This window comes from Lithobates pipiens, unplaced genomic scaffold (assembly GCF_037356315.1).
Source record: "Lithobates pipiens isolate NorthernLeopardFrog02 unplaced genomic scaffold, aLitPip1_a1.2 Scaffold_25, whole genome shotgun sequence".
NCBI lineage: Eukaryota > Metazoa > Chordata > Amphibia > Anura > Ranidae > Lithobates > Lithobates pipiens.
In genome coordinates, this window is record NW_027507787.1 from 143,347,805 (window position 1) to 143,373,682 (window position 25,878).

Below are 25,878 nucleotides of genomic sequence, written 5' to 3' on the forward strand. Positions count from 1 at the left end.
TCCTCTCCACCCTCCGACAGGGACAACTGACCCATGTGCCCTGTGTGGCTCACATCCTTAACCTGATGGTGCAACGGTTCTTGGGCAGGTACCCGGGCTTACAGGATGTCCTGAAGCAGGCCAGAAAAGTCTGTGTGCATTTCCGCCGATCATTTAATGCCTGTGCTCGGCTGGCTGAGCTCCAAAAGGAGTTGAACCTGCCCAAGAACCGCCTTATATGTGACATGCCCACCAGGTGGAACTCAACGTTGGCCATGCTGCAGTGGCTGCACACGCAGCAGAGGGCCATCAATGAGTACCTGTGCGACTACGGCACCAGGACAGGGTCAGGGGAGCTCGGTTTTTTCTCACCACGCCAGTGGGGCATGATCAGGGATGCATGCACTGTCCTGTCACGGTTTGAGGAGGACACAAGGATGGTGAGCAGTGACAGTGCATGCATCAGTGACACTGTACCTCTTGTCTACCTGTTGGAGCATACGCTGCGGGGAATAATGGACAGGGCACTTGAGGCAGAACAGAGGCAGGAAGAGGAGGACTTCCTTGCCTCTCAAGGCCCCCTTTATCCAGACAGTGTTCCTGCTGTCCCACCCATCACACAGGAAGAGGAGGAGGAGGAGGATGATTGTGTCAGCATGGAGGTGGAGGCTGGCACTCAGCATCAGCAGCAACAGCAGTCTTGTAGGGATGATTTACAGTCCCAAGAAACCCCTGGACTTGTACGTGGCTGGGAGGAGGTAGCTGCGGATCATGTTGTCCTTAGTGACCCAGAGGACTCCGGACTGAATGCCTCAGCTAACCTACGCTGCATGGCCTCCCTGATCCTGCAAAGCCTGCGGAAGGATTTTCGTATTCTTCAGATCAAGGAGAGGGACCATTACTGGCTGGCCACTCTCCTTGATCCACGGTACAAGGGTAAGGTTGCCGACCTTATCTTGCCATCACAGAGGGAGCAGAGGATGAGACATCTCCGGGAGGCCTTGCAGAAAGGTCTGTGCAACGTGTTCGAAGAGACAGGGAGGTTACAAACTTCTGGTCCTGGACAACGTGTTGCTGAGGCATCAGTCAGAAGGAGCGGTGGAGAAGGTGGCTGTCTGGCCGATGCGTTCAGACAGTTTTTAGTCCACAGCCCCAAGGTATGATCGATTCCAGCAACCATCGCCAGCATCTGATTTACATTGTGCAGGAATACCTAGGGGCAAGGTCAGACTTGGACACCTTTCCCACCGAAAATCCTCTGGCTTACTGGGTCTTGAGGATGGATCACTGGCCAGAGCTGGCACAGTATGCAATTGAGCTACTGGCCTGTCCTGCTTCTTTCGGAACGCACCTTCAGTGCTGCTGGTGGCTTTGTTACCGATCACAGGGTGCGCCTGTCCACCGACTCAGTTGATCGACTGACCTTTATCAAGATGAATCAGTCTTGGATCACCCACAGCTACCAAGCACCTGAAGCTGATGTAACCGAATAATTTGTAGCTTTATCATATTGAAGTAAGACCATTGACTGAAATACTTAAACTGAGAGGAAGGCAGTGAAACTAGTAGAACAAAGCAGCAATCTGACTGTGACTGGATGGATCCTGAGTAAGAGATAGTTGCAAAAGTAATATATATATAACAGGATAATGGTATTTCCCAAGATTAAGAAAAGTAACAGATCATAGGATCAGGAGTATTAACTGAATGTAGAAAAGAAATAAAATAAAAAAAGGGAGGGGAGGGGAAGAGGGGAACACATACAAAAAGGAAAATAAAAGGGGTGAAAAGAGGGGGGAAGGGGGGATACGAGGTTCTCATGTAAAGTCCCTGAGGTAAGGGGTTCCAAAGGGTAGTCCCGGAGGTCAGTAGGTTGCTAAGCGTGGCTTAGATATTAGATTGGGGGGGGGATCTGACCCCGAGATTGGTTGTCGAGTGCCGTAGTAGGAGAAGGTGAAGTGGTCCAAGTTAATGATGTCCACCGGAGGGAGAGTGGCAGATATGAAGGGAAGCCACCGCTCATAGAAACGAGACTTCGCTTTTTCGTCCCGGAAGTTTGCGTTATAGCGATCTTTGTATAGGAGTGAAAGGAGATCTTTCTGCGTCTGGACGACGGAGGGAGGAAGAGATGAAGTCCAGCTCTTTAGAATGGATTTCCTGGCAAGTAGTAGACACAGCAGAGACCAGTCCACATGGGAGGGTTTGTACGGCGTGCCGCTTAAGGGCACTCGGCTGTTGATGGAAGACCATGGAAGCAGGAGAGGGTCCCAATATCCAAAGATGATAAGAAGGGGGTCCTTTGGCAGTTTCAGCAGGGTTACTTTGAAGATGTAGGAGAGGATCTGATCCCAGAAGGATGAGATGAAGGAACAGGACCAGAAACTGTGTGCCAGCGAGAGCCTGTTCTGGAGACAGTGGGGACACTTGGTGTTGTCCTGATCGGAGTTGGATGGAAGGAAGGGAAGGTATGCCCTGTGGGCAATTTTTAGTTGCGTTTCTCTCCAGAGCTCGTTAGGGGTTAGGCGGTAAACTTTGATAAGTCCTTGCAAGATTTTTTCTACTATATCCGGGTCAGGGAAGTCTTTCTCCCAGTTGGCGACTGATGAGGATGTCAATTGAGGAGTAATCAGCTGGAGTAATGGTTTGTAGACATCTGAAATTTTATAAGTATCGTCCTTGAGCAGTCGATCCAAAAAGGTTAGGGGGAAACGTTTACGTTCATCGCTGCAGATATCCTTCAAGTAACTGACACATTGCCTGTAGTGGAAAGCGTGAGCTGGCGGAAGGGAGAACCTTTCCGCTAGGAGGGAGAAGGGCAGAGGGCGGCCAGAGTCCAGATCGCAGAGTGCAGCAAAACTGGTGATGCCCTTCTCTTTCCAGATGTGGAATGGCTTGTGGAGTAGGCCAGGGGAAAAAGTGGGGTTCCCCTGTATCGGAAGGTGTCTGGAGACAAAAGGGGGGAGCTTGAGGCATTTCCTGGTTTCCCTCCAAGCTATGGCAGTGTCCCTGATTAGGAGGTTATGTTGAAGCAGAGATGGTACTGACTTCCACCTGCAGTGGAGGAGAGCTGTCAATGAGAGTGGGGAGACCATGGCGGCTTCCAAGGAGTAGTTGGAGTATCTGGAGGATTGAGAGATCCAGTCCAGACCAGTTCGTAACAAACATGACAGATTATACAGTCTTACATTAGGCAGGCTGATACCCCCCTCGTGTCTGGGAAGATGCAACTTTTTCAAGGCTATACGTGGGCGTTTGCCCTTCCATATAAAGGAAGAAAAAGCCGATTCCAGAATCTTAATGTCCTTGTGAAGAAGGAGCAGAGGAATGGTTTGAAGCGGGTACAGCAGCCTGGCAAAGCTAACCATTTTTAGCAGGTGGCATCTTCCCAGAAGCGAGAGAGGCAGATCCATCCAGTTCACTATTTCTTGAGAGATTTTCGTGATCAGAGGGGGGTAGTTGAGGTGGTAAAGGGAGGAAGGCAACTTTCCAATTTTAATACCTAGGTAGGTGATATATGAGTTGGCGGTTGAAAAGATAGAATGTTGTGTCCAGGGGGGTTTGCGAGAAGACCCTATTGGGAGAATTTCGCTTTTACCATAATTTATACGAAGCCCTGAGCATGATCTGAAGATGTCAAAGACCTCTTTAATAACGGGCATGTCGGAAGCGGGGTCCGACGAAAAGATGAGCACATCATCAGCAAAAAGGGAGGTGCGCAGGTCATGGTGGCCAATGCGGATACCGTGGAGAGGGGCTGTTTGGGACAGATATCTGGATAGGGGTTCTAGGGCGATATTAAAGAGGAGCGGGGAAAGTGGGCAGCCCTGGCGAGTGCCTTTATGCAAGCGGAATTCATCTGAGAGAACTCCAGCCGCGACTAATTTAGCTGCTGGGGAAGAGTACATGGCTTTGACGAGATGGCAGAAGTGCCCCGAGAAGCCCATTTCGGATAAAGTCATAAAGAGCCAATCAAAGCTGACATTGTCGAAGGCCTTCTCCGCGTCTAAAGTTATAATGGCAAAATCCCCATCCGGATTATTTTTAGCATGTTCCAGAGCGAGCATAACTTTACGTATATTCAAGGTGGCAGTTCTGCCTTTCACAAAGCCAGATTGGGCAGGATGGATAAGGGAGGGTACAATGGCAGCTAGTCTTGTGGCTATGATTTTGGACAGGATTTTGACATCCAGATTGAGGAGGGAAATCGGCCTATATGAGCCTGGGTCGAGGGGGTCTTTCTCTTTCTTGGAAAGGAGTTTTATAACGGCCTGGTTTCCAGAAGGGAGATATGAACCACCTGACCAGATGCCATTGTACACCTTAAGGAGAGTGGGTTCCGTGATGGAGGAGAGGGTTTTGTAGAATTCACTGGTGAACCCGTCGGGGCCCGGTGCTTTGGACGGGGTCAGTTTGCGGATCATGGAGGAGACTTCATCAAGGGAGATGGGGGCATTAAGAGCTTCTAGTTGTTCAGGGGTAACTTTAGACAGGAGCACGCTATCTAGGAAGGAACGAGCAGCAGTATTATCTATGGGGTCTGGGGCGTAGAGGGCCGTATAGTAGTTTAGCATCGCCTTGTTAATTGCCTGTGGGGTAGATTGTACAACACCCTTCGCGTCTTTAAGGGAAGTGATGTGCGTCGGGTGGAATGGGCCCTTGCACAGCCTCGCTAGGAGCTTGCCCGCCTTGTTACCAAACTTGTGGAGCGTTACGTCGAGTTGGGATCTTTTAGTTTGTTCGAGTGTATCCGCCCAAGTGTCGAAACTTTTCTTGGCCGCCTGCCATTCGGCTCTATTGTCAAGGGAAACGTTAGTGGAGAGGGACCTTTGGGCTAGATGTAGTCGCGCACTGGCCCGTTTGTAATGGGACAGGGCGTTTCTCTTAAAGGAGGATGCATAAGAAATGATCTGGCCCCTGAGGAACGCCTTACCGGCATCCCAGAAGAGGTTCGGAGAGTCCGAGTGGGGGGAGTTTGCCTCCGAGTATTCACGCCAGGAGTTCGCCATAAAATGTTGAAAGTCAGGGTTGTTATGGAGATACGAGGGGAAGCGCCACAGTCTTGGGTGAGGTGGGAGATCTAGGTTGTCAAGACTAACTGAGATTGGGACATGGTCAGAGATAGCTATATCAAGCACTTCAGCTTCAGACAAATTGGGGATGAGATCGTCAGAGCCAAGAAAATAGTCGATTCTCGAGAACATATTATGGGGGTGTGATTAAAAGGTATATTCCCTGTCCGCTGGGTGGCATAGGCACCACAGATCACGAAGATGAAGAGATTCCATGGTGGATGCAAAGTGGGAGGGAGTAGAGGAAGCACTTGTCACCCTGCGGTGTGGGGGAGGGGATCTGTCGTCCGTATGGTGCAAGATGTCATTAAAGTCACCGCCAACTAAATGGGGGATCTGGGTGGTGCGGAGTAGCCATGAGGTCAGGTCACTATAAAAAGACTTGCTGGGGTTATTGGGAGCATAAACGTTAGTGATCACTAGTTCTTTGGTTCCCAGGCGGGCGTGCAGCGAGAGGAGCCTTCCCTGAGAGTCTGAGTGCGTGGACAGTACCTCGCACGGGAGGTTTTTGTGGATCAGCAGGAGAACACCCGCTTTACGACTAACGGCATCGGAGCCTAGGACTTTGCCGACCCAGAGTTTCTTCATGCGATGAAAATCTGGAGCGGATAAATGGGTTTCCTGCAATAGGGCGATATCCGTTTTCAATCTTTTTAGGTGCCGGAGGACTTTCATTCTCTTATTAGGAGATCTGAGGCCTTTCACGTTCCATGAGACTATTCTCATGTCAGGGGGGTCGAGAAGAGGAAATGGGCCGAATTTAGAAATTTGTCGCCAGCCGGTGGGCAGGGCAGGAGAAGCTTTTGACTAAATGAGAGGGACCCGGTGGGGCTGTGGGATACGTTAAGCATGATGGTCAGAAAGGAGACGCTGTCTCCGAAGGAAGGTAGGGGGAGGGGGCAGGTGAGGTGGGGAGCAAACGTAACCACTTGACCACTGGGCACATAAACACCCTTAATAACCAGACCAATTTTCAGCTTTCGGTGCTCTCGCATTTTGAATGACAATTACTCAGTCATGCAATACTGGACCTATATGAAATTTTTGTCCTTTTTTTCACACAAATAGAGCTTTCTTTTGGTGGTATTTAATCACCGCTGGGTTTTTTATTTTTTGTGCTATAAAAGAAAAAATACAGAAAATTCTGTAAAAAAATGAATTTTTCTTTGTTTCTGTTAGAAAATTTAGCAGATTAGTAATTTTTTCTTCATAAATTTTGGCCAAAATTTATACCACTACATATCTTTGGTAAAAATAAGTACAAATTGGTGGATATTATTCGGTCTTTGTGAAAGTTATAGAGTCCACAAGCTATGGTGCCAATATCTGAAAATTGATCACACCTGAAGTACTGACGGCCTATTTCAATTCTTGAGACCCTAACATGCCAGAAAAGTACAAATACCCCCCAAATGACCCCTTTTTGGAAAGAAGACATTCCAAGGTATTTAGAAAGAGGCATGATGAGTTTTTTGAAGTTGTCATTTTTTCCCACAATTCTTTGCAAAATCAAGATTCTTTTTACTTTTTTTTTTCACAAAATTGTCATATTATCAGGTTATTTCTCACACACAGCATATGCATACCACAAATTACACCCCAAAACACATTCTGCTATTACTCCCGAGTATGGCGATACCACATGTGTGAGACTTTTACACAGTGTGGCCACATACAGAGGCCCAACATGCATGGAGCGCCATCAGGTGTTCTGGAGCCCCCAGGACAATTCTGACATTTCTCTCCTACATGTAAAAATCATCATTTATTTGCTAGAAAATTACATAGAACTCCAAAACATTATATATGTTTTTTTAGCAAACACCCTGGAGAATACAATGGTGGTCTTTGCAACTTTTTATCTCGCACGGTATTTGTGCAGTAATTTTTCGAATGCTTTTTTTTGGAAAAAAAACAGTTTTGTGCTTAAAAAAAAAAAAAAAACACAGTAAAGTTAGCCCAATTTTTGCATAATTTGAAAGATGAAGTTACGCTGAGTAAATAGATACCTAATATGTCACTCTTTAAAATTGCACACGCTCGTGGAATGGCGCCAAACGTCGCTACTTAAAAATCCCCATAGGCGACGATTTAATTTTTTTTTACTGGTTATATGTTTTGAGTTACAGAGGTGGTCTAGGGCTAGAATTATTTCTCTCGCTCTAATGATACCTCACATGTGTGGTTTGAACACCGTTTTCATATGTGGGCGGGACTTACGTATGCGTTCGCTTCTGCATGCGAGCACATGGGGACAGGGGCGCTTTAAAAAAAACATTTTTTTTTATTGTTCATTTTACTTTATTTATTTTAGTTTGACATTTTTTTCCCCAAAAATAATTTTTTTGATCACTTTTATTCCTATTACAAGGAATGTAAACATCCCTTGTAATAGGAATATGGCATGACAGGTCCTCTTTACAGTGAGATGTGGGGTCAATAAGACCCCACATCTCACCTCTAAGCTGGGAAGCCTGAAAAAAAAAAAAAGATTCTGGCTTTGATCGTATTAGCGATTCGGTAGAAGCACCGGAGGGCGGAGGGCGGCGGGAGGGGGGGGATGTCTATGGCTGGGTATTGCAGGGTATCCCCGACTATGGCTGAGTATCTCAGAGTATGGCTGGGTATCTCAGAGTATGGCGTTGCAGAGTACTGCGTTGCAGAGCATTGCAGGGTATTGGCGGGTGTTGCAGAGCATTGCAGAGTGTTGCAGGGTATTGGCGGGTGTTGCAGAGCATTGCAGAGTGTTGCAGGGTATTGGCGGGTGTTGCAGAGTGTTGCAGGGTATTGGCGGGTGTTGCAGAGTGTTGCAGGGTATTGCAGAGTGTTGCAGGGTGTTGCAGGGTGTTGCAGGGTGTTGCAGAGTGTTGCAGAGTATTGCAGAGTGTTGCAGAGTATTGCAGGGTATTGCGGAGTGTTGCAGGGCATTGCGGAGTGTTGCAGGGCGTTGCGGAGTGTTGCAGGGCGTTGCGGAGTGTTGCAGGGCGTTGCGGAGTGTTGCAGGGCATTGCAGAGTGTTGCAGGGCATTGCAGAGTGTTGCAGGGCATTGCAGAGTAATGCAGGGCATTGCAGAGTAATGCAGAGTAATGCAGAGTAATGCAGGGAATCGAGGGGTTAATTTTCGGTGAGCAGCGATGTGGGCACTGCAGATGCAGCCCACATCGCTGCTGACACCGATCTCTTCCCCCTCCGCTGTACCGATTGGTACAGAGAGGGGGAGGGAGGAACCGGCGTCATAACATGACGCCGGCTTGTTTACAAGTGATCACTCCGTCATTTGACGGAGCGAACACGTGGTAAACGGCCGCGATGAGCGGCCGTTTACCGTGATTCGTGATGCGCCGGGTCCACTGGACCCAGCGGTCACGGATGCTCTCGTGTGCGCGCCCCAGGGGGCGCGCGAGAGCAGAATTCTGGGAGGCCGTTAATTAACGGCCTCTCAGAGTTAAACAACCGCCCTGAAGCCGTTAATCGGCAATGGGCGGTTGTTAAGTGGTTAAACACATACAAATACATAAACACTGGAGCGAACTTCGCTTTTTTCCGCATGAAGTCACTGTGTAGGCCAGCCCCCAGTGCACGACCCAAAGGTATAGAACAAGAGCGACCGGGCGGTGAGCATGAGTATGAACAAGGGTGCGGCCATAAATCAAGAGCCAAAGAGGGCACGCGTCATGGTGTGGCAGTAGACATGCACAGTGAGTCCAGGGGGAGTACAATACAGTTAATAGACATGTGAACAAAGAGTATCAAACCCACGTGTAGCGTGAAACATTTCAGTATAAGGACCCAAGAGAGTGGAATAATCCACAGGTATAGCATATAAAAATATAAACTAGAAAGTATAAAATATAGTGTATAAAATACAAAAAAAACAAGATACAAAAATGTAAAAATATAAAGTGGCCGCAAAAGCAAGAGCGGCGGGGACTCCTGAGACCGCAGCTAGGATGCCAAACAAAACAGAGGTGGCCAATAACACCGTTGGTGCGTCTGCTAAATGGGAGCAGAGCTTAGGGCCGATGGAAAACTAGGATCAACAGGCATAACAATGACCAGGCCTGAACGAAAACAGAAAACAATAAAGTAACTCACGGAGACAAGTCAGGCTGGTGGTCCTGGCGAGAGGGTCACTGGTGAGGTGAAGAGAGGAGGATCCAAGGGGACCGATAAGTCATCAACGAGGGGTACCCCGATGTTGGTGATCTGGGGCAGAAGGCCTGAAGCGTTTGGGCGAGTCCTTCCGGGGGCTCCTTTGGTCCAGGGAGCGATTGAGCGATGAGGACTTGGATGGGGTGTGAGGGTGTGTACCCTGGTGAAGAGAGCGCAGAAATGCCTCAGCTTCGGAGGGGTCTTGGAAAGATAGTTGGTCACCGTTCGGAGCTTTCAGGCGAATGATAGCTGGGAAGGCTAGGGAAAATTTGAGTTGCATTTTGAAGAGTTCCGAGCACACCTGCTGGAATGCTTTCCTCTTCTTGGAGACCTCGATGGAGTAATCGGCAAAGATTAGGACCTTGATCCCATCCAATTGGAGAGAGCGCGTTTGCCTGAACTTCTGCAGGATCAGGGCCTTGTCAGAGTAGTTGAGGTACTTTGCGATTATGGGTCTAGGGGATTTGCGTTCTGGTGCTGGTGGACCCATACGATGGGCGCGTTCGACCGTGCAGGGGCCCGGAAGGCCCAGGGCAAGTCAGAGAGCTCGGAGGACTGTAGCGACTCGGGGATGCCTACGAATCGCAGATTGCTCCGTCTGGCCCTATTTTCCAGGTCATCAAGTTTCTGTAGAATATATTGATTCGTTCTGTCCTGGGAGCTCTCCGTGGCTTGGGCCTGGTAAAGTTCCTCTTCTATATCTGACAGACGGTGTTCCAGGTCATTTAATCTGGTGTGGTGTTCGCCTATTTGGGCCTTGAGCTGTTGCATGCCTGCATTTACAGCCTTTTCCACAGATGCCGTTATCATGGGGGATAATAGAGCGGCCACGGCCTGGGCAATGCGCTCTGTAGTGGAGTCCCCTGCAGGCTGTGTGGAGAGACTTCCCTGGAGTGGAGGGGCTGGAGAGGCTGGCAGTGATTGTGGAGAGGGGGGAGAAGCAGTATCACAGCTCACCTCCATGTCCACTGCGCGCTGTGAGGAGAAGGGAGCCGAGTAGGCCGAAGCCGGGGCCTCGATTTGCGGCCGCGCCGCGGTCGCGGGCGGCGCCGTATGCGCTCGCGAGCCGGTTTTTTCCGCGAACCGGTCCATGGTTATGGGGGGTGGTTCCGGGGGGTATTTCAATGGGAGCCCGGCCGCTCAGCGGGATTTAAAAGCCGATTTCGGGGTCGTGATGCGGGAGCTGAGGAGGAGAGCAGTCACTCCATGCGGCGCCGGAACCGGAAGTGACTATCAAAATGAGCACTTTTAATTTCGAACGTTCGAGTCCCATAGACTTCGATGGGGTTCTAAAGTTCGTACGAACCGAACCGGGGGGTGTTTGGCTCATCCCTAGTTTACAGATGACCTTAAGTTCTCCTGCAAAATGTCTTGATAAACTTGGGAATTCATTTTTCCTTCGATGATATCAATCTGTCCAGGCCCCTTTGCAGCAAAGCAGCCCCAAACCATGATGCCGCCACCACCATACTTCACAGTTGGGATGAGGTTTGGATGTTGGTGTGCTGTGCCTCTTTTTCTCCACACATAGTGTTGTGTGTTTCTTCCAAACAACTCAAATTTGGTTACATCTGTCCACAGAATATTTTGCCAATACTGCTGTGGTCTTGTGCAAACTGTAAACATGCAGAAATATTTTTTTTGACAGAAGTGGCTTCCTCTGTGGTATCCTCCCATGAAATCCATTCTTGTTTCAGGTTTTATGTACTGTAGATTCGCTAATAGGGATGTTGGCATATGCCAGAGACTTTTGTACGTTTTTAGCTGACACTCTAGGATTCTTCTTCACCTCATTCACTCAGTCTGCGCTGTGCTCTTGCAGTCATCTTTACAGGACGCCCACTACTAGGGAGAGTAGCAGCAGTGCTGAACTTTCTCCGTTCCATAGACAATTTGTGGACTGATGAACAGCAAGGCTTTTGGAGACACTTTTATAACTCTTTCCAGCTTTATGCAAGTCAACAATTCTTAATTGTAGGTCTTCTGAGAGCTCTTTTGTGTGAGGCATCATTCACATTAGGCAATGCTTCTTGTGAAAAGCAAACCCAGAACCGATGTGTGTTTTTTATAGGGCAGGGCAGCTGTCACAACACCTCCAATCTCATCTCATTGATTGGACTCCAGTTGGCTGACACCTCACTCCAATTAGCTCTTGGAGATCTCATTAGTCTAGGAGTTCACATACTTTTTCTACCTGCACTGTGAATGTTTACATGGAGTGTTCAATAAAAACATGGTAACATTTAATTCGTTGTTATTAGTTTAAGCAGACTGTGATTGTCTATTGTTGTGACTTAGATGAAGATCAGATCACAGTTTATGATCAATTTGTGCAGAAATAAATATCATTCCAAAAGGGTTCACATACTTTTTATTGCAACTGTATATTGGTTACTACTAATGATATCAATTTTATCAGCAAATTCTCGAATATGGTCCCTTATCATTCCTTTAAATTGTTTACATACCATTGATGTTAGGCTGACTGACCTGTAGTTATCAGGTATATCTTTATCCTTTTTTGAATATTTGTACTAAGTTTGCTTTTCGCCAATCAACTGGTATCATTCCAGTCAATAAACTGTTCTTAAAAAATAGAAATAATGGTCTAGCTATGTCATGGCTGTTCTTTGACGATTCTTGGGTGTAAGCAATCTGGCCCTGATGATTTATTCACAATAAGTTTTTTTTTTTTTTTTTTTTTTTTTATATATGGGTTATAATTTCTTGTGCTCTTTACTTATTTATATTTATTTTTCACCTTTCACTTTTTATTTATTATTTTTTGTTTCATTTTTCACTTTTCCTTTTTGACTATATTGTTCACAATTTATTATCTTCTTTTTACATTTCTAGTCTTTATTTCTATTTTCATTTGATACTGTTCATCCAAATTTTTGGGTTTTATAAATTTTTTGTTTATTTTTTGGTCTGTTAAATTTTTAGTTCTCAGCAGTGTAGCTACATAGTAGGTGAGGTTGAAAAAAGACCATTAAGTCCAACCTTTGTGCGTGAATGTATGTTAGTATTACCTTGTATATCCCTGTATGTTGTGGTCGTTCAGGTGCTTATCTAATAGTTTTTTAAACTATTGATGCCCCCTGCTGAGACCACTGCCTGTGGAAGGGAATTCCACATCCTTGCCACTCTTACACTAAAGAACCCTCTATGTAGTTTAAGATTGAACCTCTTTTCTTCTAATTTTAATGAGTGGCCACGAGTCTTGTTAAACTCCCTTCTTCTCTTATCCCTATTGTGGGGTCACCAGTACGGTATTTGTACATTGAAATCATATCCCCCTTCAAGCGTCTCTTCTTCAGAGAGAATAAGTGCAGTGCTGGCAACCTTTCTTCATAACTAATATCCTCCAGACTCTTTATTAGCTTTGTTGCCCTTCTTTATACTCGCTCTATTTCCAGTACATCCCTCCTGAGGACTGGTGCCCAGAACTGGACAGCATACTCCAGGTGCGGCTGGACCAGAGTCTTGTAGAGTGGGGGAATTATCGCTTTATCCCTGGATTTAATTCCCTTTTTAATGCGTACTAATATTCTATTTGCTTTGTTAGCAGCAGCTTGGCGTTGCATGCCATTGTTAAGCCTATCATCCACTAGGACCCTCAGGTCCTTTTAACATCCTAGATTCCCCCCCCCCCAGAGGTTGTCCCCCTAGTGTTTAGATTGCATTCATATTTTTGCCACCCAAATGCATTATTTTATATTTTTCTACATTAACCGTTGCTCATGCAGATATACTGTGGCAGAATGGCTCCCCTGGGCGAAATCCCATACGGGTAGGTCCTACCCTTTTCCGGCCACCAGAGGGTGAGCGCGTGCCCACTGCATGGCAGGGAAACCTGATGAGTGTGGCCAGCGGGCAGGATGGCCGCTGGCCATGCGCGATCGCATTCACGAACGCCAGTATGGGGATTTGTGTTTGTAAACACACAATTCTCTGTGCTGTCAGAGAGGAGGAGCCATATCGTTTGTTCCTACTAAGTAGGAAAAACTATATGTCTCCTCTCCTAGTCAATTCTATCCCCATACAGTTAGAATACACTGAGGGAACACCCAATTAACCCCTTGATCGCTCCCTTCCTTGTCAGTGACATTTACACAGTAATCAGTGCATTTTTATGGCACTGAACGCTGTATAAATGCCAATGATCCCAAAAAAGTGTCAAGTCTCCAATCTGTCCATCGCAATGTCACAGTACTGTTAAAAATTGCAGATTACATCATATTTATTATAGCAAAAAGTAACCTAATTTGTCATGTAGTTGCCCACCCCGTTAATTTGTTCAGATCTTCTTGCAAGGTTTCCACATCCTGCGGAGAAGTTATTGCCCTGCTTAGCTTAGTATCATCTACAAATACAGAGATTGAACTGTTTACTCCATCCTCCAGGTCGTTTATAAACAAATGAAATAGGATTGGTCCCATCACAGAACCCTGTGGGACCCCACTACCTACCCCTGTTTTCAATCCATGTACTCGCCCTATGGTCCATGCCAATGGACCTTATTTTGTACAGTAAACGTTTATGGGGAATTGTGTCAAATGCTTTTGCAATATCCAGATACACCATGTCTACGGGCCTTCCTTTATTTAGATGGTAACTCATCTCCTTATAGAAGGTTAATATATTGGTTTGGCAAGAACGATTCTTCATGAATCCATGCTCATTACTGCTACTGATACTGTTTTCATTACTAAAATCTTGTATATAGTCCCTTATCCTCTCAAAGAGCTTGCCTACTATTGATGTTAGGCTAACTGGTCTGTAGATTCCCAGGGATATATTTTGGACCCTTTTTAAATATTGGTGCTACATTGTCTTTTCTCCAGTCCGCTGGTACCATTTCAGTCAGTAAACTGTCAGTAAAAATTAGGAACAATGATCTGGCAATTACTTGACTGAGTTCCTAAGTACCCTTAGGTGCAAGCCATCCGGTCCCGGTGATTTATTAATGTTAAGTTTCCCAAGTCTAATTCTAATTCTGTCTTCTGTTAGCCACGAGGGTGCTTCCTGTGATGTGTCACGAGGATAAATACTGCAGTTTTGGTTACTGAAGCCCTCAATTCCCTCATGAAGACTGAGGAGAAGAATAAATTCAATACCTTAGTCATCTCCCCATCCTTTGTAACTAGATGTCTTTCCTCATTCTTTATGGGGCCAATATGGTCTGGCCTCCCTTTTTTACTGTTTACATCCTTAAGGAATTTCTTGGGATTTTCTTTGCTCGCTATGTGTCTTTCTTGTTTTATCTTAGCCGTCCTAATTGCACCCTTACATTTCTTGTTGCATTCTTTATAAAATCTGAATGCTGATGATGATCTCCCAACCTTGTATATTTTAAAGGCCTTCTCTTTTGCTTTTATATGCATTCTTAAATTGGAGTCAAGTCATCCAGAAGTTTTGTTCGCTCTTTTAACCTTATTACCCAATGGGATACATTGGCTAATGCCCTTATTTAATATGCTCTTAAGATTTTATCCCAATTTATGCCTTCTAGCAAGGTTTCGTAGTTTAGGGAAGTTGGGTCTTTTGAAATTCAGTGTCTTTGTATTCCTTGTATGTATCCCTTATGTTTCCTAATTGTGTCATTTATACTGAAGCCAATTGACCTGTGATTGCTGTTTCCTAAATTATCCCATATTTCCACATCCGAGATCGGGTCTGTATTGTAGATCTAGTAACGCTTTATTTCTAGTTGATGTGTGAAATAAAACTGGGGTGACAATTGAAATAAATCCTGAAATTAGAATAACTTTTAAACTAATATTATCCAAAGGTGATTACAGATTCCCTCTATGTATTCCATATATATATATATATATATATATATATATATATATAAATATATTAATTTGTCTATTCCTATAGTTATCTAGTCTATTAAAACTCTGATTACATGTTACTGTTGATATCACAATAATATAAGGTTAGCTATGAAAACAAACACACTGCTTAGTAAAACAACGTCTTATTTATTTCCCAAGAAAATAGGAAAATGCTTACAGTACATGAAGATACTAAAGGAAGATAATATAAAGCATATAACAATAGAACATAGAACACAAGAACATCAAAGATACGTATCGCACGGTCTCCTCAGCTGGGCTCAAGATGAGAGAGCGAGAGCCATGAGGCTCAAAAATGGTAGAGCGCCATCAGGCACGAGCCAAAAGCGAAAAGGGACAACTTACCTTTTTAAACTTCATTCATACATCGTCGAGACCCAACCCCATTGCCTGCCTATTTAGGTTTCTAACAAATTAAAGATGTTCCAGGGCAGTCCTTCTCAATATATTACATTTCTGTCCATCCAGGGAAAATCTGATTGCCCCTCGGAGGATCAGGAAGGAATTTTTTCCCCCTGCTGTAGCATTGTTTTAGCATGCTATGCTGGGGTTTTTTGCCTTCCTCTGGATCCACTGTGAGTGAAGAATTATGTATATGGGATTGTATTTTATTTTTTTTGATTGAACTAGATGAACTTGTATCTTTTTCAACCTGACTAACTAGTTCTTTTGGCTCCACTGTGAAGAAGTTTGTGATTGGTTTGGGCTGTTCTGATCTCCACTGGTTTCTGGTTTGAATGTTTCCCTCTGCCTTCTGGAGGATTCTAGAATTCTAGAAGATTTCTGGAAAAGCAAATCTGCAACCTGAATATGTGTGTTGTCTCAGCCAATTCCTGGGGGAGGTACCCAAATAGTTTGGAGCCTGAGGCATCCCTGTTCTTGTCCAGGGGATAAAGTTTCCAGCCTACAGAGCTGCTGCCCTTCTGGGCAGTGTAGCTGAAGTTCTTTCAGGAGCTTGGCAAGGAGCTGGAGGGCCTACTGTTCTGAGAATAGCTGTAGCTGATCAAGGAATTTCACTGAGGATCTGAAGAGTCCATAGGAGAAATGTATGTCTGATTTTGGGAGAAGGCATCCAAGTATTCTGGGACATTGTGAGTACAGACCTCAGTTTAGGATCCTAGTTACTGTTTGCTGCTACTATCCTCTGCATCAGTTGCAGAACATTGAATTGGGACCCTCCTTATGATGTCTGTGTTGCTCCTTCCCTTAGCTGCTACTAGAAGGACTGTACTAAGAAACTCAGAAAAAGTGCATAGTGTCCTTTTGTTGCTGTATAGTGTTGCTGGAGTATCACACTGCTCTCTGGACCCCATCCAAGCTCAAATTTGCAGTAAAGCTTTAAAAGAATGATTATTCGTCGAGCCAGAAAGAGTGACAGTTGCTGTATACCTGACTGTCCCTACAAAAATTTGAGGAAGGAATCTAAACCAAATCAGGGGGCCCTACAGTTCACTTTTTTTCCAGAAGAAATACAAAAAATAAAAAATGATATACTAAATATACATATATATATATATATATATATATATATATATATATAATACTAAGAAATTATATTTCACCATGCAATGCCTTTTTTTATCACTTTTCCACATGCCATCTTTAGGATGGATGTGGGGATGTTAGTATTCATTACCCTAGACTGTGACAAAAAATTGGCAAAAAGCATGCATTAATGAAACTTCTCAATGCATACATTAAAGATTCATGATTCACTGTGAATGCTTAAATGCTGCTCTGTGCCAAGCATACATTTCGTTTTTAAGCAGGCTGTATTTATGTAAGTGATTTTACAGTGTTTCCAGATAAGTCTGCTTGAGAACAGCAAATGATAAAAAATTTGAACACACGTTGTAAATTAAGAACAGATATAGTAAATCATACCCATTTTATGTTCTTTTTATTTATTGCAGAAAGTGCAAAGGAAGCTTTAAGTAAGACCATGGTTGTTGAGCAGCTGGTAAAGCAGCTGAAGAGAGCAGAAACCCATGAAAGAGTTGAAATGATCATTGAGGTTCTCCAGATGCTGGCAGAGAATGGTATGTATGCGTAACACAGTCATTCTAATGTAACAAACTCTTCAGTTCTGGAGCTTAGCGTCTGTGTAATGAGTAGAGAAATTCAGCTGGCTGAATTGGGTCCAGTGGGAAGCCATGTGCATCAGGACAGAACAAGATGGGATGGATGGATGTGTGTGCAAGGCTCATCCTTGTGAAGACAGTAAGAATTTTATAGAGACTGAAAATAGCAGACATCTGTTTGAAAGTGCAGTTATGTTTTGATAGCCAGATGGGACAGAACAATCACAATGTGTTTCAGGCTTTTATGGAATCCATCAGTCCTTTGCCATTGACTTGAGTGTCAAGGTAAAAGTGACCAGGACAAGTGTATAAATGAGCTTTAAAGCAAATGCTTAGATATCGCCTAAGGAGTAACGAGGACATTTTCTGCAACTGTGGAATCTTCAAATAGTTATATATATTGTGAATCCATTGCTTGGTCAGGGAAAAGGGGAATATTCTATAAACAGCATAATACAGTATATTAATTTAGCTACAGAGAAGCAAGCAATTGTGTACTGTGATGCATATAAATTATTCAACAGTAATTCAACAAGGATTTGTATTTAACAGCTGAAAAGTAAATCCAAAGATGTATACACAGAACACAGGTTGTATATTTGGTCAGTAATCTAAAAAACACTGCTTGTGATGCAGAATAGGAAATCCCAAACACACCCACTGCACTTTATTGCTGGCTTTCATGAGCAGAATATTTGTTGTGAAAATGTTTGCCTTCTTCTGACCTGACCTCCTTCTTTACTACTTGTCTGGTCATTGGGATCTTTATGTTCACCTTGTTTTCTGTCTTTGTGTTTCTGGCCAGTGTTATGTGTCCTGTACCACCACTCCTCCTTGTGTTTCAGACTCTGGTCTTGTGTGTATCCTCTGCTTCTGCTTCCATCCTCTGTGCTTTGTATAGCAATAGTTGCCTGACACATTTCTAGTTTAGTGCTCTTTGTTGCACTTGGTTAAATATCCTTCTATTCCATTCTGCTTTCCTGCATTGGTGCATTTTGTTGAACCCCTTTGTTTTCAGTGTACCCACTCTGTATGTTTGGTTTTCTTGGCCCATTGGTTATGTAATAGGCTAGTTATGTTACAAAAAACAGAAACTACAGCAGGCTTTGAGACTAAAACCAAACCATTTCTATTTTTTGGTCTTTACTTGTACTTGATCTCTTTAAGTTCAGCATTTTCTGATGAAGGAGCTATTTGAATCTCCAAAATATGTTGGATTTAAATAGAAAACTACAAACAAACTACATCTGAACACAAATACAAGTCTAGTACTCCTCTCTCTATACCTTTAGTCATATTATTACTAGATCCAAGATGTGGCCCCTGTAGATCGAAGAACTGATTAGTAAAAACTACCACACTAAACAACATGCCCATTGTACCCATTGTTTTCTTTGAGAATCTAGGTAACATTCCTACAGTATAAAAGAAGATAAGGAGAAGTCAGCAAGAGGTGCTAGAGCCATGCCGATTGTAGAGTCAAAGAAGGAAAAAGAGCATGCAACCCGGAGAATTTAGCTCTAAATGCATCCTCACTTGGGTGCAAGTTTCAGAGCTTGTGTTCTAGTAATGAAAAATGCTGAGTGCAAATCTACAACGTCTTCACCATGCACCATAAAACATGACGCATGTAAAGGCACAGATTATCTCCTTAATATACTGTAAGATGAGTTCAAGCTTGCTTCTTTCTAAATATCTTGTAACACCATAAATCTTTTATTTAGAACCCCTTAAGATGCAGTTGGTAGATACTTCTGTCCAGGAGACACTTTGTGACATCCTTCAAAGACTACAAGACAGCTCTCAGACAGAGGACTTGTGTACAATCAAGTCGTCATCAGACCTTATTGTGTCACTGCTTCTTGGTGGTAAGCATATTTGATTTTTCTAATGAACGTATAGTGAAAAGTTTTATACAGTATGTCATTAAAGGATATTTAAAAGCACACATTTACAAACCTCCATTTAGTTTAATATTTAATGCATGCCAAATGAATTGCTTCTGGATTGGATATCATAGGCTAAGAGTTTTTGGTGTATTGTGGTACTTTAGCCAGAACCCCTCTTTATAAGGGGTAAGTTAGAACTCCTGTGTAATTTACTCAGAGCAGTAGACCGAGGAATATTGTTTTGTATAAAGTGAAATAAGAATGTCACGTTCAATGCCCATACAGAACAATATAAACATACAAGGGTGTCTATACATGTGTAATGCTGATACTTAATGTGCTCCAGGACTTGAGAGAAAAGGTATAGTAGGTCATCACATGACATGTGGTCCTCTACAAGTTTCACAGAATGTTACTGCTTCATCAGGAGGATGTCTACAATGTATTTCATTCTAGACATACTGCTGATGAGTGGTAACATTCTATATAGACATCCTTGTATGTTTTATATTGTTCTGTATTAACATTGAACATGATCATATTTATGTCTGGATATTCTGTTTTTTAATCTTGTGTATAAATAAAATTCCGATTTTTTTTTTCTTCTTTTTTTTTTTTTCAAATGTGAATTTTGTCCTATTGGAATGAGTCCATTCTCATGCTTTCTGGAGACTAGTTTGGGGAACTGTCTCCACCCCTAATTTGATGATGGTATCTCCCTCCCATTTTGAACCTTAAATTTAGTTTAAAAGGCCTTTTGTGTTTTGTATATATTGATAGACCTAGAGCAAAATGAGAACCACTTTTTGACTTTATGATGCTGGTCAAGCATAACAAGGTTCAAATGTGATTCCATGTAATGCTCCGGACATGATATTCTCCTATAGTGGTTAGATTTGATCTATTTCTTGAGATAGGGTAATAATGCAGGTATGTAATACAATTTTTATATTTTTATTTTATATTTGTATTAAAAATAATTAAAGAGCTACCCATGCAGGGCAAAGTGACCCTACAGTGGGCTACCTCTGCTGCCCCCCTCCCCCCACATCCCCTTATATTCACCTTACCAACACTCCTCTGATTCTTATTTTTCTGTTGTAGCCAGTGACAATACCTGTAGCAGAGTCAGTTAGGTCAGTATCCTGAATAGGGTGTATAACTCTCAGGTTTAAATTAAGACATCAATTTCCTCCAAATTCTTTAGCAGGTAAAACAGCTTGCATATCTTTATTTCAACTGTGTATTTTGCGGATTACCTGGAGTTCAGCTTTAACTACTAGGCATCCATGGATACTCATATTATCTCTGATTAAGATCTCACACCCCCACTCACAAAGATTCAATCCAGCAATCTTCAACACTACTAATTGGTCAGAAATCTAACATAGCTGTCTGAATAACGCATATATTTATTTTTTCATTGATCATAGTTACTGCCTAACCAAATCAATCTGTACTCCCATTAAGCTGACCCACAAAAGGGTTTTTCCTTTGATTCACAATTGCTTTCATTTATAGAACTATAGCTGTTACCAGGGTTTCTAAGCCATAGTTATCAGAAATAAGTAAATACAGTCAACAATTTAAGTGGAAGACATTCTTTTTATTTGAGTTACTTAATTTAGAGCAGCAAGTCTCCAGCCAAGGGTTCTGACACCTAAACTAGGGAGGTGTGAAATGTAAAAATTAGGGCTGTGGAAATGAAAGATTAATTCCTCGATTAATCGATTATTTTTTTTGAACGGTACTCCCCTCTCCGCCGGCTTCTGGGTCTTCAGGGATTTCCGTCGGAGATCCAGTGATGTTACGGACATCGACGTCACTGGTCTCTTCCCCCCTTCCCCAAGTGCCTCCGTCTGCTAATGAAGGGAAGGGGGTAGGAGCCCGGTGGCGTCGAAGTTCTGATTGAACGTAACGCATACGGGGGAGGAGCTACACATTATGTCACCCGCTGCTGCCCTACGGATCTAACATGATTGTCAGCTTTACATGCTGTGTTTTTATCATCTTTATGTGAGTAGTTTGTTTGAACACAAAAATGTTATCTTATACTTAAGCGGTGAGCAATTAGATCTTTTCTTTCTACCCATGACCTGGTGTCCTTGTTGAGATCTAAGGAGATGTGAGAGAAGTTTATGGTCCGTGTTAACCGATTTGATACCCGCTTGCATGACCACCTGTTTGCACGGGGTCTATGCCATAAGGTGAGAGTGATTAGTTAGACCGGAGGTGGAGGGTTTGTCACGCTACTCTGGAAAAAAAAATACTTCCGTCGGTGCTACAGTTTGAATTTAAAATGCATTTGTGTGAACTGTGAAGTTAAGTCATGGATTGTGGAAACTAACTAGTGTCAGGTGATTGTATATAGTGTATACCACATTTCCCACTGAATATAGCAGAGTTGCAATGCAAGATCAGCTAAAAGTAGTTGGATCTGTATGTGCATTATAATTAATCGAAATTAGTCGATTCATCGATTTAAAAAAATCAATTAATCAAACACGAAAAATTTTAATCAGTAACAGACCTGGTAAAAATGGATTACTTTCCTCTTCTTAGTATTAGTATATGCTGTATGCAAAATATTATGCATGTAGGAGTGAAATGTAGTGTTTTCTGAAACTTGTGACTCTTGTGGATCCCCCTGCTTGCTCTTACTCTTCTGGCTGCACTGAAGGGGATTGGTTCAAGGATCTGCACCCCCTTCCACTTGGTGTCGGACCCTCCTGTGTGCCCCCCCCCCCCTCAGTGATTCCAGCTTCCCTCTTCTCTTCTCCCGCCAGCTGCTGTGGGCACACACAATCACTCCTTTGTCCATTTATCACTGAAGCGTATTAAACTATGTTTACTATACTTCAGTTTGTGAATGAATCGGAAACCTCAAAGCGCTTCCAATTCATTCACTGTGCAGTGCAGATGAGGCTGCAGAGAAAGGGACTGATGAATCTATGTCCTCAGATCCTTTCTCTGTCTCAAATGTGAGACATCAGGGGTTTAGACCCCTGATATTTCACCAAAGGCCCCCCAACAGTAAGGTAAAGAAAAAAAATTAAACTAAAAAAAAAAAAAATTATTAAAAAGTTCTACAGTTCTGGTTCTTGATCAATGAGGGTACAATTTCTGCCTTGGCTGCAAAACTTAGCAGTGGACAAAGAAATTTTAGCGAAAATCTAATTTGATATTTCCAGAAAGGGGAGGGGGGGGGGGCTGTCAGGTAGGCGGTTTCTAACTGCAGCGCTTTGTGCATAAATATGTGGGAGAAGTGCAGAGCTAACTAAACAAACAATATCAAACGTGAAATTGATATGTAAAACAAATAGGTGACAAAAAATGAATAAACATATATAGTGACATATATCAAGTGATAATAATGTAAAGTCCACAATAACCAAAGGAGACCCTGGAAGGGTCTATAAATTCAATGAAATGGACACCAATGATAAATAACGAATAGTCCATATAGTGAAATCCAATAGGACATGAATAATAATGGAAAATCTTGAGTGAATGTCCAAACAAAGAGTGTGTAACAAGAAATATCCACCACCAGAAGCACTACCGGAAAGCATGGACCCAAACAGGTATACACCTGGTGAGTCAAACAAGCTGGACCCAAGGAGACTCTCTGGATGGATGAGATCTCCAAACACTTCTTCTCATGGACGTTAGATGTAACAGGTTAATGATACATAGGTGAATGAGCCCAACCAGGAGCTTAGGGTGTTTACGCTGATCCCCTTATTACCGTTGGTTTGTTTTGAAGAGCTTATCTTGTTTGGAGTATGTAAGTGTAACTCTTATACTATTTTTTAATAAATATTCCTTACGGAATTACACTATGTGCCCCTCTCTCCTTCTTCCATAGTCTCCTGGTTGGGCTTCCTGTAGATGAACGGCGGCCTCATCTGTCAATCACAATCTGAGATCAGGTTCCTGCCCCTGTGACTCCCCTTCTTGACCAGCAGCAGTGGGAGAGAGGTGATGAACCGATTGGGAGGATCTGTCATCAGGGGGCCATGGTGGAATGCACACCGTGCTTGTGGACCGCACAAACCGGTAGTGACATCAGGATGGGGCGGTTACATGTTTCGGAGCATACACACAATGCTCCTTCCTCGGACCCTTACCAAATGTAGATGTACAGCGGGCTCATCTGACAATCATAATCTGAGATCAGGTTCCTGCCCCTGTGGCTCTGAGATCCTTATGCTGACAAGCAGCAGTGGGAGAGATGTGATGAACTGATTGGGTGGAAGACCTATCATCCAGGGGCCGCAGTAGTGGACCACATAAACCTGTGATGGCAGAATGGGGGCTGTTACACATTTTGGAGCACGCACACAATGCTCCTTTCTCAGACCCCTACACTCCCTACACTTTTTGGACCTTAAGGTTCTACCCATATGGAGACAGGATCCCCTGGCCAGAAGCACCCTATGCTCCATGTGCAGTCAATTACTAAAGCTGGCAATAGATGGAGCGATTTTCTTTCCTGCAACCACGGGTCATGGGAGAATTCAACCATGGAGCCAGTGTGTTCTCCCCAGCGGGAGAACACAGTGATTACTGCTAGCGGCTCTTATAGTTCACATATATTGATAGATCAACTTGGGTACAATCAGCCGGTCCCTGCTTTTTTAAGAAAAAAGAAAAAAGAGAAATGCTAAGGTTCAAATTTCTTGGTTGCAGGAGAAAAAAAAATGGATCCCTGCTGAACTGGTCAAGATGTGAAACGTCTATGGCCGGCTTTAGATCAGGGCTCAAAATTTCAAGTCCTGAGCTACTAGTCAGGCCTCAAGGGTTACTCGCCACCAGTTGCCCCACCCAACCCCTACCCTGTCCCACCCCTAATTCCACCCCTAAATGCGCCCTCATAAATGATCTTATGAAATGACACTTAAATGTTTTATGCAGAGTTAAGTAATAAAAATAAATATTAACAACAACTTTATCAGTGCCCATCAGTGCAGCCTCACCTGTGTCCATCAATGCGGCCTAACTGTTTCCATCAATGCGGCCTAACTGTGTCCATCAAAGCGGCCTACCTGTGTCCATCAAAGCGGCCTACCTGTGTCCATCAAAGCGGCCTACCTGTGTCCATCAAAGCGGCCTACCTGTGTCCATCAATGCAGCCTACCTGTGTCCATCAATGCTGCCTCAATGCTAACACACTTGTGCCTAACAATGCAGCCTACCTGCGCAGGGGAAGAGGAGAGGAAGAGAATTGCCATCCGGATCATCAGAGCGCAAAGGAACATTATTGTAACAGCTTTCATTTCAATTGCCGTGTGTTCCCACCGCTCGCCCTCACATACTGCCCGCCTCCTGGCCTGGGGACTTTAATATATGTCACACATCCCAGGATTGGACGGGTGCTCTGTCTATCAAAGTACCTGGGCCAGGAGCAGGGGCTGTATGAGAGAGAGTTCGGGGAACACATGGCAATTGAAATGAAAGCTGCTACAGCGATGTTCCATGCTCTCATGATCCAGCTGACTCTCTTCTGTCTTCCTCTGGGCTATTACTAGGAGAAGAGCTCCCATTCAACCCCGTCTGCCGGTGGTGCTCTCCCACCCACCCTTGCTCCCAGGCAGCCCACACTCGCCAGCCCTCATTTTCCACTCGCAAAATGCGAGCAGGTAAGTGGAAAATTTGAGGGCTGATTTACTACTTTCCATTTTCTATGGATAGTTACCCCTTTTTATGTTAAATAATTAACCTCTGTATATATTGAGCCCAAGTATCAAAAGGCTGTTCAGTTTCTGTTACAGAAATAAAATATGAAAACACTGTACACAGTGGTGTATGATGTATGAGTAGATGTAATGTATTTCCAAACAATCATTTTTACTATGTGAAGACTTAAGGTTAAGACTTAAGATTAAGACTTCAAAGAAATATCATGTGAACCTGGTGCAAAATGTATTGATGTCAGACAAAAAAATCTATATTTGGAAATATAGGCAGCTTCTTATCTGATACAGCCAGCAGTAAGTTGAAGAAAATATTGCATAAGAATAGTGCAAAGTGTGTAATGTCAATCAGACTTTTGTGTAAGTTTCCAACTATTGCTAGGGCCAGATTTTCATTGCCGGAATGTGATAGGAACATAATATGTTTGGTACCTAGAACAATACCTTTGTGCGATGAATATCCTTTTTACATAGAACATTATTTTGTTTACATTACCTTTAAATGGGCATCATTCATCCCAGAAGGCTAGGACATCTAATTGGCAAAAATAACTGTAGCGCCGGCTCCTGAAGAGCACACGCTATGTGTTCGTGAAATTTAATGTTGCACCTAAACTGCAGTTTGGTTTGGGTTTAATTACTCCAAATTATGACCTCAGCATCAGTCTGACTAGACTACAGGATGTTCTGCCTAGCCACAGAGGGCGCTGTCACTTCTGGCAGGTATGGAAACAGTCTAGTTGGGTCCTTCAAGGTTACTTTCTCTCTGAACCAGCCCAGTGGGAGTGTCATTCTTGCTGTGCTTTCTGGGAGAGGGTACTTAAGATGCGGATGTCACATGTTTCGGGGGTACAGGTCCAGAAGTATGTTCTGACTGCATGGTCCTGGTCCTCCTGACCAGACCCCAGGACACCTATGGCTTGGGGTGCAGATCCACCCGATTTTACGTCTTGGGGCTGGCTAGCCTGAGGCGAGTGGTGGTCCGGTGCCGTCTTAGGTTGTTTAGAGGCCCAGTAACTTTATAGTTACCCAGGGGAGAACTCTTCGGGAGAAGGCCATGCAAGAATTGGCTTCTCAGCAGGAGCCTGGAAAAGCTGAAGGACCTAAATTAATCCAATCTCATGTGGTATCGCCGGACCGGCTGTAA

At 43.8% G+C, this 25,878-nt stretch overlaps 1 protein-coding gene across 2 annotated transcripts in view; it reads left to right on the plus strand.

The window, feature by feature from the left end:
- The window catches only part of LOC143930533 (rap1 GTPase-GDP dissociation stimulator 1-A-like), a 353,543-nt gene that overhangs the window by 229,561 nt on the left and 98,104 nt on the right, over positions 1–25,878 (plus strand). For both annotated transcript variants that reach the window (XM_077454905.1, XM_077454906.1), the window contains exons 6-7: positions 16,979–17,104; positions 18,871–19,014. In XM_077454905.1, the coding sequence (XP_077311031.1) occupies positions 16,979–17,104; positions 18,871–19,014 (270 nt within the window). The remainder of the gene's footprint in view (positions 1–16,978; positions 17,105–18,870; positions 19,015–25,878) is intronic.